Source organism: Arthrobotrys flagrans (genome assembly GCF_004000055.1).
Source record: "Arthrobotrys flagrans strain CBS H-5679 chromosome Unknown unitig_0, whole genome shotgun sequence".
NCBI lineage: Eukaryota > Fungi > Ascomycota > Orbiliomycetes > Orbiliales > Orbiliaceae > Arthrobotrys > Arthrobotrys flagrans.
Window position 1 is genome coordinate 2,680,378 of NW_027137550.1, and position 12,609 is coordinate 2,692,986.

Consider the following 12,609-nt stretch of genomic DNA (forward strand, 5'->3'; position numbering starts at 1 on the left):
TGGAACAATAAAAGTATCCCAGGCCATACCGTATCAATCGAGCGGATGCTCTGTCAACGCAGCTGTTGCAGCGTCTGGTGCCAAGATAAAGACATTGTTGAGCAATGAATATGTGGCAGAAGGAGCTGCAGCAGTAGAGGTTAAGCTGAGGGACGATGCATCTGCTGATGGGGCAGATGGCCCCGGCCCAACTGATGAAGACGAGGGGTTTTGTGCATCAATAGAGGGAAGCGCAGTAGAACTGAGGTTGAGATTACGGAAGCAATAGAAGACAAAACAGAATCAACATTGACAGCTGAGGAAATCTGAGCCGATGGAATGACAGTTGAGGAAGATGCAGCTTTGGATGAGCTGGCAGCATCACTAAATGCCGCCTTTGCAGTGGTGGAAGTAGTTTTGGCGCTAGTAGCTGTAGTAAAACGAACATTAGAGGCAGGGACGGTAGATTGGACATTTAAAACCGAAGCCTTGGTAGTCGCTGAAGTGCTAACAATTTTTGATGTAGAGCTGGTAATCTTAGCACTCGTGGTTGTTGGAACTTTGGCTGTCGTAGTGATGGAAGATTTCACACTCGCGGTTTGGATCTGGCTTTGGAGAGCCAAAAGCTGACTGTAAATGGGCAGCAAAACGCCGAGAAGGTTTGCCATCTTGAAAACTTAGGAGATCGTACTCCACTATCGATCTCAACGAAAATAAAGTATTATCGTTAGAATATACAATATGAAAGGTGGGCTGCCCTTCAGTGCTTGAGCCGGATAGTACAAACCTGAAGGTGTGAAAACCCAATTCCGGAATTGAAACAATTTAATGATTTAAGCGGTCATACGATAGTAATAGAATCCAAGAAGTGGCAATCCTTCTAAAGGCAATTGTGGATCTGTCCAACTTTTATAGCATCCTCACCCCGAGTCGATTTTTCAGAGGGAAGGAAGCTCGTGGCGGGAAACACTGCCGGTGTAGAGCGGCGTGATGAACTCAGCACACCAGACGTTAGCGACCCATATTTCCCCGACATGGTGAACTTTGTCCGTCATGTTAATGTGATCGACGAAAAGGCAATATCGATCTTGGTGTGAAGGGAGAAGAGGTTTGTCTTGCGTTGCTTGGTGGTGGTTATGTTTAACCGCATTTGCTGGGTCTTTTGCTTCATATGGATATATTTTAACAGATGTGGAAATATATCCAGAAAATCGGAGTGTAGATTAGGCCGGATGAGGAAGGGTGGTTGTAAATTTTATTCTTCCAAGCCTAGCCCGAGTTAACTGGCGAGAAGAAGATCTAGAGAAACAGCTTTGGAGGCATGCTTTACAAAGAGTCTGGATTCTTGTTTAAATTTGAAACAAGCAAGAACTTTGTTCCTGAGTCTATATTGCCGAATTTTTGGCTCTTGAGATTTAAGGTTTTCGTTTCTTCGTCCCATCAATCTGGCCGGTTGCCGAAGGCCTAAGTAAGGATTGGTTGAAGGATGGGCCCAACGTTTTGGACGAATTGATCTGACATGGCTTGTGGGCATAGTGGTGAGTTAAGCCAGTAGAAAGTAAGCTTGGGATTTTGATTGGAGGGACTTTCGAACTTTCGGCAGCAAACTCATAGACTGCCAATCTATACTGACCTATGACTTGAGGGTATCGAGCAAAGGACAATGCGAATGATGCATGAAGGAGTATAATAGTATCAATATGTCCTCAACAGTCACGCGGGGACGAAGAGGCAGTCTGGAAAGTACCATTACGGTTCCACGTGGTCTCTCAGGGCCCGGGTATCCAACCAGGAGTTTTTCCGAAGGTATATATACCTGTACAAGATGACGTAAGAGACATTCAAAACTTAACTTTTGCATTCCGTCTTCCCAAATCGAGCATGATGGTTGAGGATTCAGGTACCAAAGCTTGTCAGATTCAAACTACGACCACATTAAAATCGAAATTACGAATACCTAAATCCTAACAGTAAAATTTTTCAGCTAGCGAAATTTCCATTAGACTTTCTTCCCCGATTTTCGAACCATTCAATATCATATACCAAGGCGGTAATTGCAATGCAGTTTCAAAATCTTTCTAGTATCATACATGTACGGGTGAAGAGGTCATCAACACATTCTGTTCTGTCGCAGTTCCTTTCTCGGTAAGTCCGCACACAATTTCGGCCGATTTAAGCCCGAAGCGGACTGGTCGGGCTGGGCGCAGTTTAATCAGCGCCATTTGGTGGGGACAAGAGGATTCAAGGCAGTCAAGCTTCCGGCCAAGTCGCTGACACTTTCTTGGGCTGAGGGATGACAGGGGCGTCCCAAACAGAAATAGAAATAACGATCGATGTCAACCTCTGTTCGCCCATTATCGATAAGAATGGCACCGATTCGTTCGCTCAAATCAAGGATATGAGCCTTGTTAACTGGTGGAACGGGTTGACTGCCAGGTACCTCCACATGTTCCTGGCTAAAATGAGCAGTGCATACGCAAGCCAGCAATTAAAGAGTATCAGTACGAAGGAGACGGGAACAAGGGAAAGTGTGCTTGTAATTGTCTCCCGGCTGCGTCGGCATTTATTTCACTTTGCAGGACAGGAAAAGACCGAACATGGCGGACAGTAATAACATACAGTCCAAGCACAAGCGCAGGTACTAGGACACAACGACGGAGTAGGAACCCTGGGAATTCCTCGATCAACGGCTAGCAACCATTCCATTTTAGACATCGATTCGACCGAAGCGATATTCTTCTGTATTTATAGCGTTTTCGCGCGTCATTGGGACTGCAATCCCGTTGTTTAGGCTCTCCTTTAAAAGGCTGACGTCGCGCTGGTAATAAATAAATGGATTAATTAATCAACTAATTTCTTTCCTATCCTTTCCTTCACTGCCTTTTACTTTCCTATCCATTTCACCCTCCCCAGAATACCCAAGATATTGCCAAGGCTAAGATCTTAATATCCATCCGGACAAAACTAACCTCATCCTGTATTATCGATATCGCCATGATCAATGTCTGGGGTAAAGTCGGCGGGCTTATCGCCGCTTTTCTCACCTCGAGCATCGGACTTGTCGAAGCAATTGCACCTCTAACAATCAAGGGTAACAAATTCTTCAATTCGGAGACCGGAGCACAGTTCTACATCAAAGGTATGTCTCTTTCCGTTAACAATTTTGGCTTCCTCCGAGAAGGCTGTATGACGGGTGCACCGGATGTGAGTTTGGTATGTACATGAAGAGCATTATGAAGCTGACCATACTACAACAACACTATTACGCAAATAGGTGTTGCATACCAACTGCGTGCCCGAACCGTAAGTTAGACTTATAGGATTCCGGAAAGATGTCGCTTGGGAGTGTATGGTCTGATTGTTCGAGTAGGATCCCTTGGTAGACAAGGAGCAGTGTCAGCTTGATGCTACATTGATGAAGGAACTCGGTGTGAACACGATCCGTGTCTACCAAACCAACTATAGTGCCAACCATGACGACTGCATGAAGATCTTCGCTGATGCGGGAATCTACCTCTTCGTCGACCTTGCCAACTTCGAGACAGGAATTAACGAAGATAACCCGTATTGGAGTCAAGAACAACTTTCCTCCTTCGCTGCTACCTTGGATGCGTTTGCAAAATACGAAAACACTGTTGGTTTCTGGATCGGAAATGAGGTTATTACCAAGGGTAGATATTTCACATTACTACCCAATTGTCGCAAGACAGGCAACAGTACTAATGGTTGTGAAATGTATAGCTTCTGGTGAGAGGGCGGTGTACTTTATTGCTGCCGCTGTTGCCGATATCAAGACTCATATCAAGAACAAGAAATACGATCATTCTGTCTATATCGGCTATGCCTCCACTGATAATGCTGATACTCGGTAGGTTTGAAAAGTACCATACCAATCATATTAGGATTGCTGACATTGGTAGCCCATTTGTTCAAAACTACTTGGCTTGCAACCACGAAGGTTTCACTGACCGAGACTCCTCAATCGATTTCTACGGTGTCAATGCCTACGAGTGGTGCAATCCAACGGATACCTTCCAGACCAGCGGCTACTCTCGTCTTACCGGCTACCTCTCAGATGCTCAATACGATATCCCAGCTTTCTTCAGCGAAGATGGATGCAATACTAGCCCGCCCAGACTATTCGAAGATATGTACTCCGTCTTTGGTCCTAACATGACTGATGTAAGTCTTGAAAATAGAGTTGGTGCAAAATAGATCTCTAAAGTTAGCATAGTGGTGGTCTGGAGCTATCGTCTACGAATGGATCAATGAGAGCAACAAGTACGGCTTAGTCACCTACGGAATGGTTAAGGACACATCCACAGCTGTCGGCGGTGACCCATATGAAAGGTATTTCCCCCCAGATTCTGAGATTTAAAGTAACATGAGCTTACCACAAGTCCTACAGATCCGGCACTCCAACTCCAGTTTCCCCGGATTTTAATAATTTGAAGACTGTTTGGGCCAGTGTCAGCCCCACTAGTCTCACCTTGAGCGCGTATGTGGGGATTTCCATAATTGATTCTATCCAGACGCTGATACCCGACCACTAGGTATACCCCAACAAACACTCAGGTTAACTGCCCAGCCAGCTCTGCTAGCGCCTGGACAATCGATCCGAGTGCCAGCATCCCAACCATCGGAGATATCGCGACATCCCTGCCTGCGTCTACTAGTACTGGTTTGTCCCCTTCGCGCGCTCCCCCCTCTTCCACCCCTTCCGCACGTTTTACGAGTATTACAACCACTTCGAGTCCAACGAGTTCTAATTCGGAAGTTTCAGCGACTTCAACATCGAAACCAAACTCAGCGAGTTCGGTACAGATTTCTGCATGGCCTATTGCCATTGTCATGATTATCACGACGTTTATGAGCATGTACTGAATCCTTTAGGCAAAGGGTGTTAGGTTTTGGTATGGGATTATAGTTTGTGGGTCTTTTTTTTTTTTCCATTGTGGTCATTAGCATCTTCGGTGCAGGGAAGCGTCCTGTTAGGAATTCTAAGTTTATTTCATTTTTGTGATGTTCGAGCGGCAATAGCATTATCGAGATAGAGCCACATCGCGATTGATTAGCTAGTTCATATACCAATTGCCATTGGAACCGTGGATGGTTTTATCGTTTTCTGCACAGTAATTAGTTTGTTTCTTGTATAATATGGCATTGTGGGGGACTAAATAATAATAATACTTTTGTTTCAAGCATCTGCTGCCAATATCTGCATCAAAGTTTATCTGCTCCACCAAACCCCTGCCTACATTGGCCTTCTCGTGCGAGAAATCTACACTAACAACGCAACCTCATCCAAAATAACACACGGCCCCAACCACAGAATTCACTTTTGGCCAGCTTCCCGCCAGACCGAGTTGCCCCCATTTTCCTCTTGAAGTTATATGCATAGCTGAATATTTTATACCTGCAGCTGTAGTTTCCCCGTCTTCCACAAATTGAAGCCTTGTTGGCTCCGATTCGGGCAACTCTACGGAAGAAGCCAAAATGGCCTCCAACATTACCACTCTCCCAACAGAAATCCTTCACGAGATCCTAGGCCACCTGGACCTTGACCGCTCGGATCTCTGTGATGCGAGTCGCGTGTGCAAAACTTTTTATCATGTCGCGAAGGAGTATATCCCACGCGATCGAGACATTGCTCTTCACAACAATCGTCCGGGGCAATTGACTACTTTTCTTCGAAGACTGCTGGCCGAGCCTTCATTTGGTCGGAATTTCACCGAGCTGAGCGTGGTGTGGGGGTATACAGAGAGGAATAATGTTCCCGCTTCTAAAACTCCCGCCGAGGGTGGGGAAAATGAGAAAGGGGAGGAATTTAAATGGACGGCAGTAGAACTTGAGAGTTTGAACGTTCTAGCGAAGAAGTATAGTTTCCACCCGCGGTGGATTAAGTCTATTCAAGAACTTCAAGACCCTGCTTCTCTTCTTATCCCCATCTTATGTTTGCTCCCGGCGTTGGAGGGGTTGGATATGGGTACTCCGGTAGCGGATATTGATCTCGAAGGGGTTTATTCCGATTGTTTGGACGCGCATCTGGAAGAGTTTATTTATAGACTTATAATGGATGATAAGAAACACATCGTAGAGCCTGAAGAGCTACAAAAGAGGTTCCCAGAGTCATTGATAACCTTAAAAAGGTTTTCTAGAGGACACATGGATGAACAAGACGGCTTCGATATCGACAAAATTTTCCCCATATTTCTCCTCCCAAACATTCAGAAAACCGAACTCAACACCCTCGGCGGCGACTTCTCCCTCCTCTCCCGTTTCTCCCAATCCACATACCTCTGTAAAGTCAAACACCTCGGACTCTTCAACCTCGAATGCGAAGCCACCGAACTAGCTCGGTTCTTTGGATTTTGCGAAGCATTGGAGTTTGTTAAGGTGAGGTTTGAGTGGGTTAATATGGGGATTTTGGAGGATTGGGAGGATGTGGAGGAGACGTTTGATTTGACGGTTGTGCAAACGGCGTTGATGCGGCATAAGGAGACGTTGAGGGATGCTAGTGTGGAGGTTGAGAGGGATTATTGGTGGTTTAAGCGGATGAAGGGGAAGTGGAGGTGTGGGAGGAAGCCTTCTTGGTGGGGGGGTGAGGATTGGGGGAGTACTGATGATGAGGAGGAAGAGGAGGAGGAGGGTTAAACGGTAGTCTAGATACGAAATGGGTGCTGCTTTACCGGTTACGGGTCGCAGGCGGGTGTTTTTATATATGTAGTTTGAATTTCGAAACTTGTAAATACAACGCAATTTGAACAATGACTCGCAATTTAGCCTAGTCTCGCACCTAGACGTCACAAAGGAGGAGTCACACCGTTTGGTTTAGCCACTCCTCCCCCTATGGCGTCTAGGTACGAGAAACGGTTTATTCCAGGGGTATCACCCCGTCCCTTCTAACAGGAATTGAATTCCACCCGGCCAGCTCATCACGACGGCCCGGGCTTCTTACGGGTCACAGCATAAAGATGTGGTACCGCGAAAATATGTGCCTGTTCAATCTCCTCGAGCGAAGATTTCAGCTGATGGTTGAGTATATCTGCTGCGAACTCAGGAATACAGCGGCTCAATTTGAGCATTCGAGGGCTGGAGGCTAAAACCAGGGGATATTGAGCACAAATCTGTGATAGCAACGCACGGAATAAATCCAGCTTTGAAGTTTCCAACCATGACTTCACGTTGTCGAAGTGATCTTTAAACGGCGTGTCTGCATCCGATGGAGCCGCGGCCTCGAGGATTTCTTCTTTGTTATCGTATGTACCTCCGTATATCATTTCTATCAATGATCCCCATGTTTCGAGTAATTCAGCCCGTGGTTGAGAAAGAGGATCCGTCGGTTTGGTCGTTTTGAAGAGGAAGTCGAGGTCTTTGAAGCTCTGTTCTGCTTCCGCTCTAGCTTGCGTGTGGATATACTCCTTGAACTCGATAGCCTGTATCTTTTCTCCGAAAAGATATGCTTCTCCGTAGCGTAGCAATGAGTTTGAAGTTTTCGGCGGTTTGCATTTCCCGGTATATGCGAATTCAAGGAATAGTTCGCATGCTTGTGGTGTATCAACTGATGAAGATAGTGCTATTTCCTTCTTGGTGTTTTCGGAGAACGTCGAATTTAGGACTTGTTTGAAGTAGTGGGAAGACCGGATCAAGACGGACTCGTGGACGTGGTATGTCTCCACATTGTTCACATCGGGTGAGCCCACTTTCAGGGCGATAGTGGGGGTTTTTAGTACTCTATTGTATAAGAGGAGCGGGGTTTGTGAGTGAACTTCCGCGTTGGTAGTTGGCTTATAAAGGAGATAATGGCGCCTAGGTCCCATATCCTAGCTTGTGGGACTGAGATATCTAGTGCCATGTAGTTTAGATATGCATATGCATATCCTGGGGTTACGCAAGTTTTCAGGCATGATATAGAGAGAACCCGGCTTTGAAAGTCGTTGTGGTTGTGACATTTTCGTTTAGAAAGCAAAGCTGCAGGGTAACTTACTGTGAGAGTGTGGAGTCCATCAGGACGGATCAGTGTAGCGCGCGCGCGGCCGGCCCAGATACCTTGTGGATAAATAAAGTGCCTACTAACGTAGGTAGTATTCTAATTTCGGCAGCTATATAAACTCAGGGAAGTTCATGGACTTCGGCGGATATTCTTATTGTGTTTCTATCTGAATACAACCTTCAGCCTTGCAAGTGCGAATTTAAATTTCATGCGCAGTAAATGTGGAGAATGCCAGCTCCAGCCTTGTATGAGAACAGCGTAGCCGTAACCATTCGCCAAGAAAGGCTAGTCACCCAATGTCTAGCAACTAGCCGGTGCACTACGAAGAAATCAAGTGAATTCATGAGCTACGGGAGGAAGAACCTGGGATGTCAAGACAAGCCTGGAACATACCGTATGGAGCCTGAATCCAGCAGGTTCGAGATTTCTGACAAGCCAAATTATGCCTGATGTTGAACGATATGCTATCTATACATTGAAGTACTTAAGCGCGTACCCCGCACAGAATAGAACTGAATACGAGAAATTTCTGGATTCAACACAGAATTAAAATCGTCTGGTCTACGCCTACTAAGAATACAACAACGTCAACTCATGAACTAATCTCGTCGTCGCAACTCATTAACCTCGAATAAATTTACTGCTAAACGAAGGCGAAAACAGGTTTATCAACAAATCGCCCCAAGATACCGCCCATAAAGAAGGGAAAAAAGAAGGGAAAGGGGAGCCAAGGCATCAGTGGGATCACAAATCATACCGTAACTAAGTCTCCTCAAAATAATTGTAATATCGATATTCTCAAAATGACAAAGCGTGGTGCCCAAGGGTAAGTAGCCGACCATATACCTGGCTGCTTACTTAGTTAGCCTGGTGCTCTAATATTCTAGAGTTTGGCTTGATTTCAGGATCTTGAAAATTAGAGTTACTTCATACTCACTAAAATTCTTGCGGATAGTTGCCCACGTTATTGTAACAACTGTAAAAATGATTGCACTTGTGAGCAATGCAACTACTGCCACAGCTGCCATACAAGTAACGCTTACAACACTGGAGGAACGAATCATCCTTGGCGCCATACTTGCACTGGCTCAGAACCAGCAGATATTGGAAAGTTTCTGAGAGAGACCTCTGATAGGTTTACGCAGTAAGCCCGAAACCTAAAGATGGTGTTTTCATCCATCACACCTTAGTGCTGATAAGTAGTGTAGGTTCTGTGTATCAGAGGTGTACACTATCAAGGTCGGCGATGAAAAAAAACAATACTTTATACACTCTGAAGCTCTTCGCCAAACGTCGCCCGTCTTGAAGAAACACATTGAACTCGAGATGAAAGAAAAAGCCAATAAAACCATCGAATTCAAAGACACATTAGACAACGGCATTGCCTTCAACCTCTTTGTTCAATTTAGTTACTTCGGTACCTATGGGTACGACGATACCGAAAAAGAGGATGCTCTTCAAGTACATGCTTGGGTCTACGTCTTCGCAGAGAAATTCGAAGTTTTAGAGTTGAAGTCCCTCGCCCTTAAGAAAGCTACCTTGTTATGTTCAAAAGCAGTCAACGATAAAACCAACACCAGCCTCATCAAGGTTCTACACTTTATCATCCCGGAGACCGTTCCAATCATTTACAATGCAACATATGACCCGAATACTGGAAAATATCCGGCCACTATGGCTGAAAAATCCAAGGGAGATACAATTTCCATTCCAACAACGAATAGGGATGGATTTCGGATGCTACTCGCAAAATTCGCCGCTCATCATATTGACGATTTGCGCCGAAACGAATCCTTCATGGATGTTTTGCAGGATCAACCGGCATTTAGTGCTGATGTTCTTCTCTTTTCTGGAGCTTCTACTGGCTTTAAAACGGATGGCAGGGGGTGCTTGGAGTTCTAAAGGATTTTCGTTGCGGGCTTATCAGACATGAATTTTCCATTTAGCATTGACGAGGACCAGATATGCCATCCATCATGTGGCCAAGTGGTAGGAAATATAATTTGGTATAATGGTCTTGCTTGTATATATATACGTATACTCAGTTTCTTGTGGCGCTATTCTCCCCCCAGATATCAGGAACTTCATCTTGAGCTATGTTATATTGAGTCTCATTCTAATCGATTTCAGGTTGAAGGAAATTATCAGCTGGAGTAGTCTAGTTCGCGGAGTTGCAGTATCCATCAAGCAAATTTTCTTTGGCTGGCCAGCTGGCTGACAAAACTTTCTTGCTATCCACAGTGGCTGCCCGGATTTCGCAACGGACCTCGTTTTGCACCTTGGTTCCGGGGGAAAGATGCAAGTAGACAAGAATAGAAACTTAATTTGCCCACCGCCGCCCTTTTCATTTGTCAATAAAAGTTGATATTGCATTGGTTTCTAGCGCTGCTGTTAGATGTGTAGAACGGATCGGGCCTGCAAGCTGGGCAACGTTAGAATAACATTATGACATATGACGACGAGATGGGTTGAGAATGCTTAATGAAAATACTTCCCAATTTCGGAAAGTTCTTTCGAACGGTGCAGAATGTGACTCTTGATGCTGCAGGACAAAAGATTCATTTCCGGCAGGCGCGGGCCTTGCCGCAAGTAGCTCCTGACTCACCCAGCTATCACTGACACCAACTCACAACCTCTAACTGACTTCTTGTATTTGCCATCATGTGATTTCGCGGCTTACACGCATGGAATTCACATTAATAAGATCTTTCCTCGCTTTTCGTTGAAATTGTTTTCCTTCCTTACTTTATCTGAATTCACTAGGCTTCAAGCTCAAGATTCAACAGCTCTCAACTGTCCTTCGTGACGTCAACACAAGACGTTCTTGAATTACAACACGAAATTGCTCTACCTAAGCACAAGCGCAAGCAGGTGTCGCCTCACGAGGGTGGAGACTACGCTGATCTCTAGACCATAATTAGGCCAGGACTTCAGTTCCCTCGTCTAGAAAGTTCCCTTAACGTCTCAAACCTACCTCTGCCCATACTTCAATCACGTCTAGCATACTACAAGCTATCGCAGCCAAAACCTCTGGTATTTGTTTATCTTCTGCCTGAGTCGCCGTCATGGTAAGAGGGTATCCGAGGTATGTACCCCATAGACTCACTTCTATATAGTTGCGAGTTCAATCATACTAACAATACCGAACTCGCAGTTGTTATCGCTTCTGCCAGCAATGTAAATCTGACTGCATCTGCATGAATTGTGACTGGTGTCACACATGTCGACCACACAAAGATCTCATAAACAGTCTCCCCGAAACGCGTGCTCATCGCGATAGCGACCACAATATCGCCTGTGATAGCTATGATCGATCGCATAGCTGTGACTTAGGTGATACGCAACCTCAGAGTGATGCCACGAACTCGAAAAGCAAGGACCATGCTATTACATTACAATGGTTGGTGAAAAAAGGAAAGGAATTGCGTATTTTGCACATTTCGCTAACATAGGTACAACAGTGCCATGAGCTCAGATTTCTTCGTCATAATCGTTGGGCCCGAGAAGAAAGAGTTTAACATCCACACCAAAGCCCTCTGCGCAGCGTCGATATACTTCAACAATATCATAAACTCAAGGATGTCTGAGTCTCGTGATAGGACAGTGACGCTAGATGACGGCATCGATGTCGAAACTTTTGCGCTTTTCGCCCAATACTGCTACATGCAGGACTACAACTACGATGATAAAGATCACCCAGAACCACTCTACCTACACGCTAAAGTCTACATTTTAGCGGAAAGACTGCAATGCATGGGACTGAAGGCCACAGCCCTCCACAAAGCCAGCTATCGCTGTTTTACTTCTACACCCTCAGCAAACTCAGAAAAAATGACAGAGACGATTCTGACGATATACAACCATACTCATGATGTTAACACTGGAAAATTCCCAGCTGGTCCGAAGGAGAACTGGCCTGATTGTGATGGAGTTGTGAGGGATAGATTTCGGATACTGCTGGCGAAGTATTGGGCTACTCATCTTGTTGAATTGAGGAAGCAGGAGGCTGTTGCTTTGACTTATCAGGAGTGTCCGGAGTTTATGGCAGATATAATTCTTTTTGTGAATCCGGGGAATCCGCCGTTGATGATTTAGCTGTTTTGTAGCTACGTAAGCTGTGGGGTATCGAAGCGTAAATAGCAAATAAATTGGATTTTGATATTCTACCGTTTAACGAATAGCAAATAAGAATCAGTAGATTTCGAGAACATAAGATGCCACTAAGTACTTAAGTAGCTTCGAGGTCGGCATATGAATATCAGCTTTAGCCAGTATAGTCTAGATTCGTGTAACATCCCACAAACCTTGGCACCCGCCTTGGCATACGTTTCACAATGTTGCATTTTCAACAGCCCTTAAGAATCTAAAGTTTTTCAGGCAATTTTTAGGAAGTCTACTAACTATATGGGATGAGGCTACCACGGAACACTGAGTATAAATAAATTCTTGTTTCCGCGCCGCAATATTATTTCGTTTCTGGATCCCAAAGCTTTAAAGACCACAGCCAACACAGGCTGTCTAATTTCGAGATTGAAGACCACGCTATCGCGATCAGTTTCAGATCCTGGGAAATCGAACACAACTGAAGACAACCACTACCTTACTACTTTGGTCGTTCTCGTCGAGGCTCGCGGATA

At 45.1% G+C, this 12,609-nt stretch overlaps 6 protein-coding genes across 6 annotated transcripts; 4 read left to right on the top strand and 2 right to left on the bottom strand.

Moving 5' to 3' along the window:
• Positions 1 to 140: 140 nt before the first annotated feature.
• Positions 141 to 647, bottom strand: DFL_003832 (uncharacterized protein; the record flags this gene model as incomplete). Its single annotated transcript, XM_067632825.1, has 1 exon — positions 141 to 647. One exon carries the CDS (start codon positions 645 to 647, stop codon positions 141 to 143), a length of 507 nt encoding a protein of 168 aa, XP_067491055.1.
• Positions 648 to 2,973: 2,326 nt separating this feature from the next.
• Positions 2,974 to 4,863, top strand: DFL_003833 (uncharacterized protein; the record flags this gene model as incomplete). Its single annotated transcript, XM_067632826.1, has 8 exons — positions 2,974 to 3,118; positions 3,254 to 3,282; positions 3,350 to 3,650; positions 3,721 to 3,847; positions 3,900 to 4,161; positions 4,214 to 4,329; positions 4,388 to 4,477; positions 4,533 to 4,863. 8 exons carry the CDS (start codon positions 2,974 to 2,976, stop codon positions 4,861 to 4,863), a joined length of 1,401 nt encoding a protein of 466 aa, XP_067491056.1.
• Positions 4,864 to 5,475: 612 nt separating this feature from the next.
• On the top strand, positions 5,476 to 6,633 carry DFL_003834 (uncharacterized protein; the record flags this gene model as incomplete). The annotated part of the gene is made up of 1 exon (XM_067632827.1): positions 5,476 to 6,633. The coding sequence occupies one exon, from the start codon at positions 5,476 to 5,478 to the stop codon at positions 6,631 to 6,633; it is 1,158 nt and encodes a 385-aa protein (XP_067491057.1).
• Positions 6,634 to 6,914: 281 nt separating this feature from the next.
• Positions 6,915 to 7,986, bottom strand: DFL_003835 (uncharacterized protein; the record flags this gene model as incomplete). Its single annotated transcript, XM_067632828.1, has 2 exons — positions 6,915 to 7,713; positions 7,967 to 7,986. The coding sequence occupies 2 exons, from the start codon at positions 7,984 to 7,986 to the stop codon at positions 6,915 to 6,917; spliced, it is 819 nt and encodes a 272-aa protein (XP_067491058.1).
• A 789-nt stretch (positions 7,987 to 8,775) lies between these two features.
• DFL_003836 (uncharacterized protein) lies at positions 8,776 to 9,874 on the top strand (the record flags this gene model as incomplete). The annotated part of the gene is made up of 3 exons (XM_067632829.1): positions 8,776 to 8,798; positions 8,928 to 9,116; positions 9,181 to 9,874. 3 exons carry the CDS (start codon positions 8,776 to 8,778, stop codon positions 9,872 to 9,874), a joined length of 906 nt encoding a protein of 301 aa, XP_067491059.1.
• A 1,163-nt stretch (positions 9,875 to 11,037) lies between these two features.
• DFL_003837 (uncharacterized protein) lies at positions 11,038 to 12,067 on the top strand (the record flags this gene model as incomplete). Its single annotated transcript, XM_067632830.1, has 3 exons — positions 11,038 to 11,057; positions 11,127 to 11,372; positions 11,434 to 12,067. The coding sequence occupies 3 exons, from the start codon at positions 11,038 to 11,040 to the stop codon at positions 12,065 to 12,067; spliced, it is 900 nt and encodes a 299-aa protein (XP_067491060.1).
• Between the last annotated feature and the right edge of the window lie 542 nt (positions 12,068 to 12,609).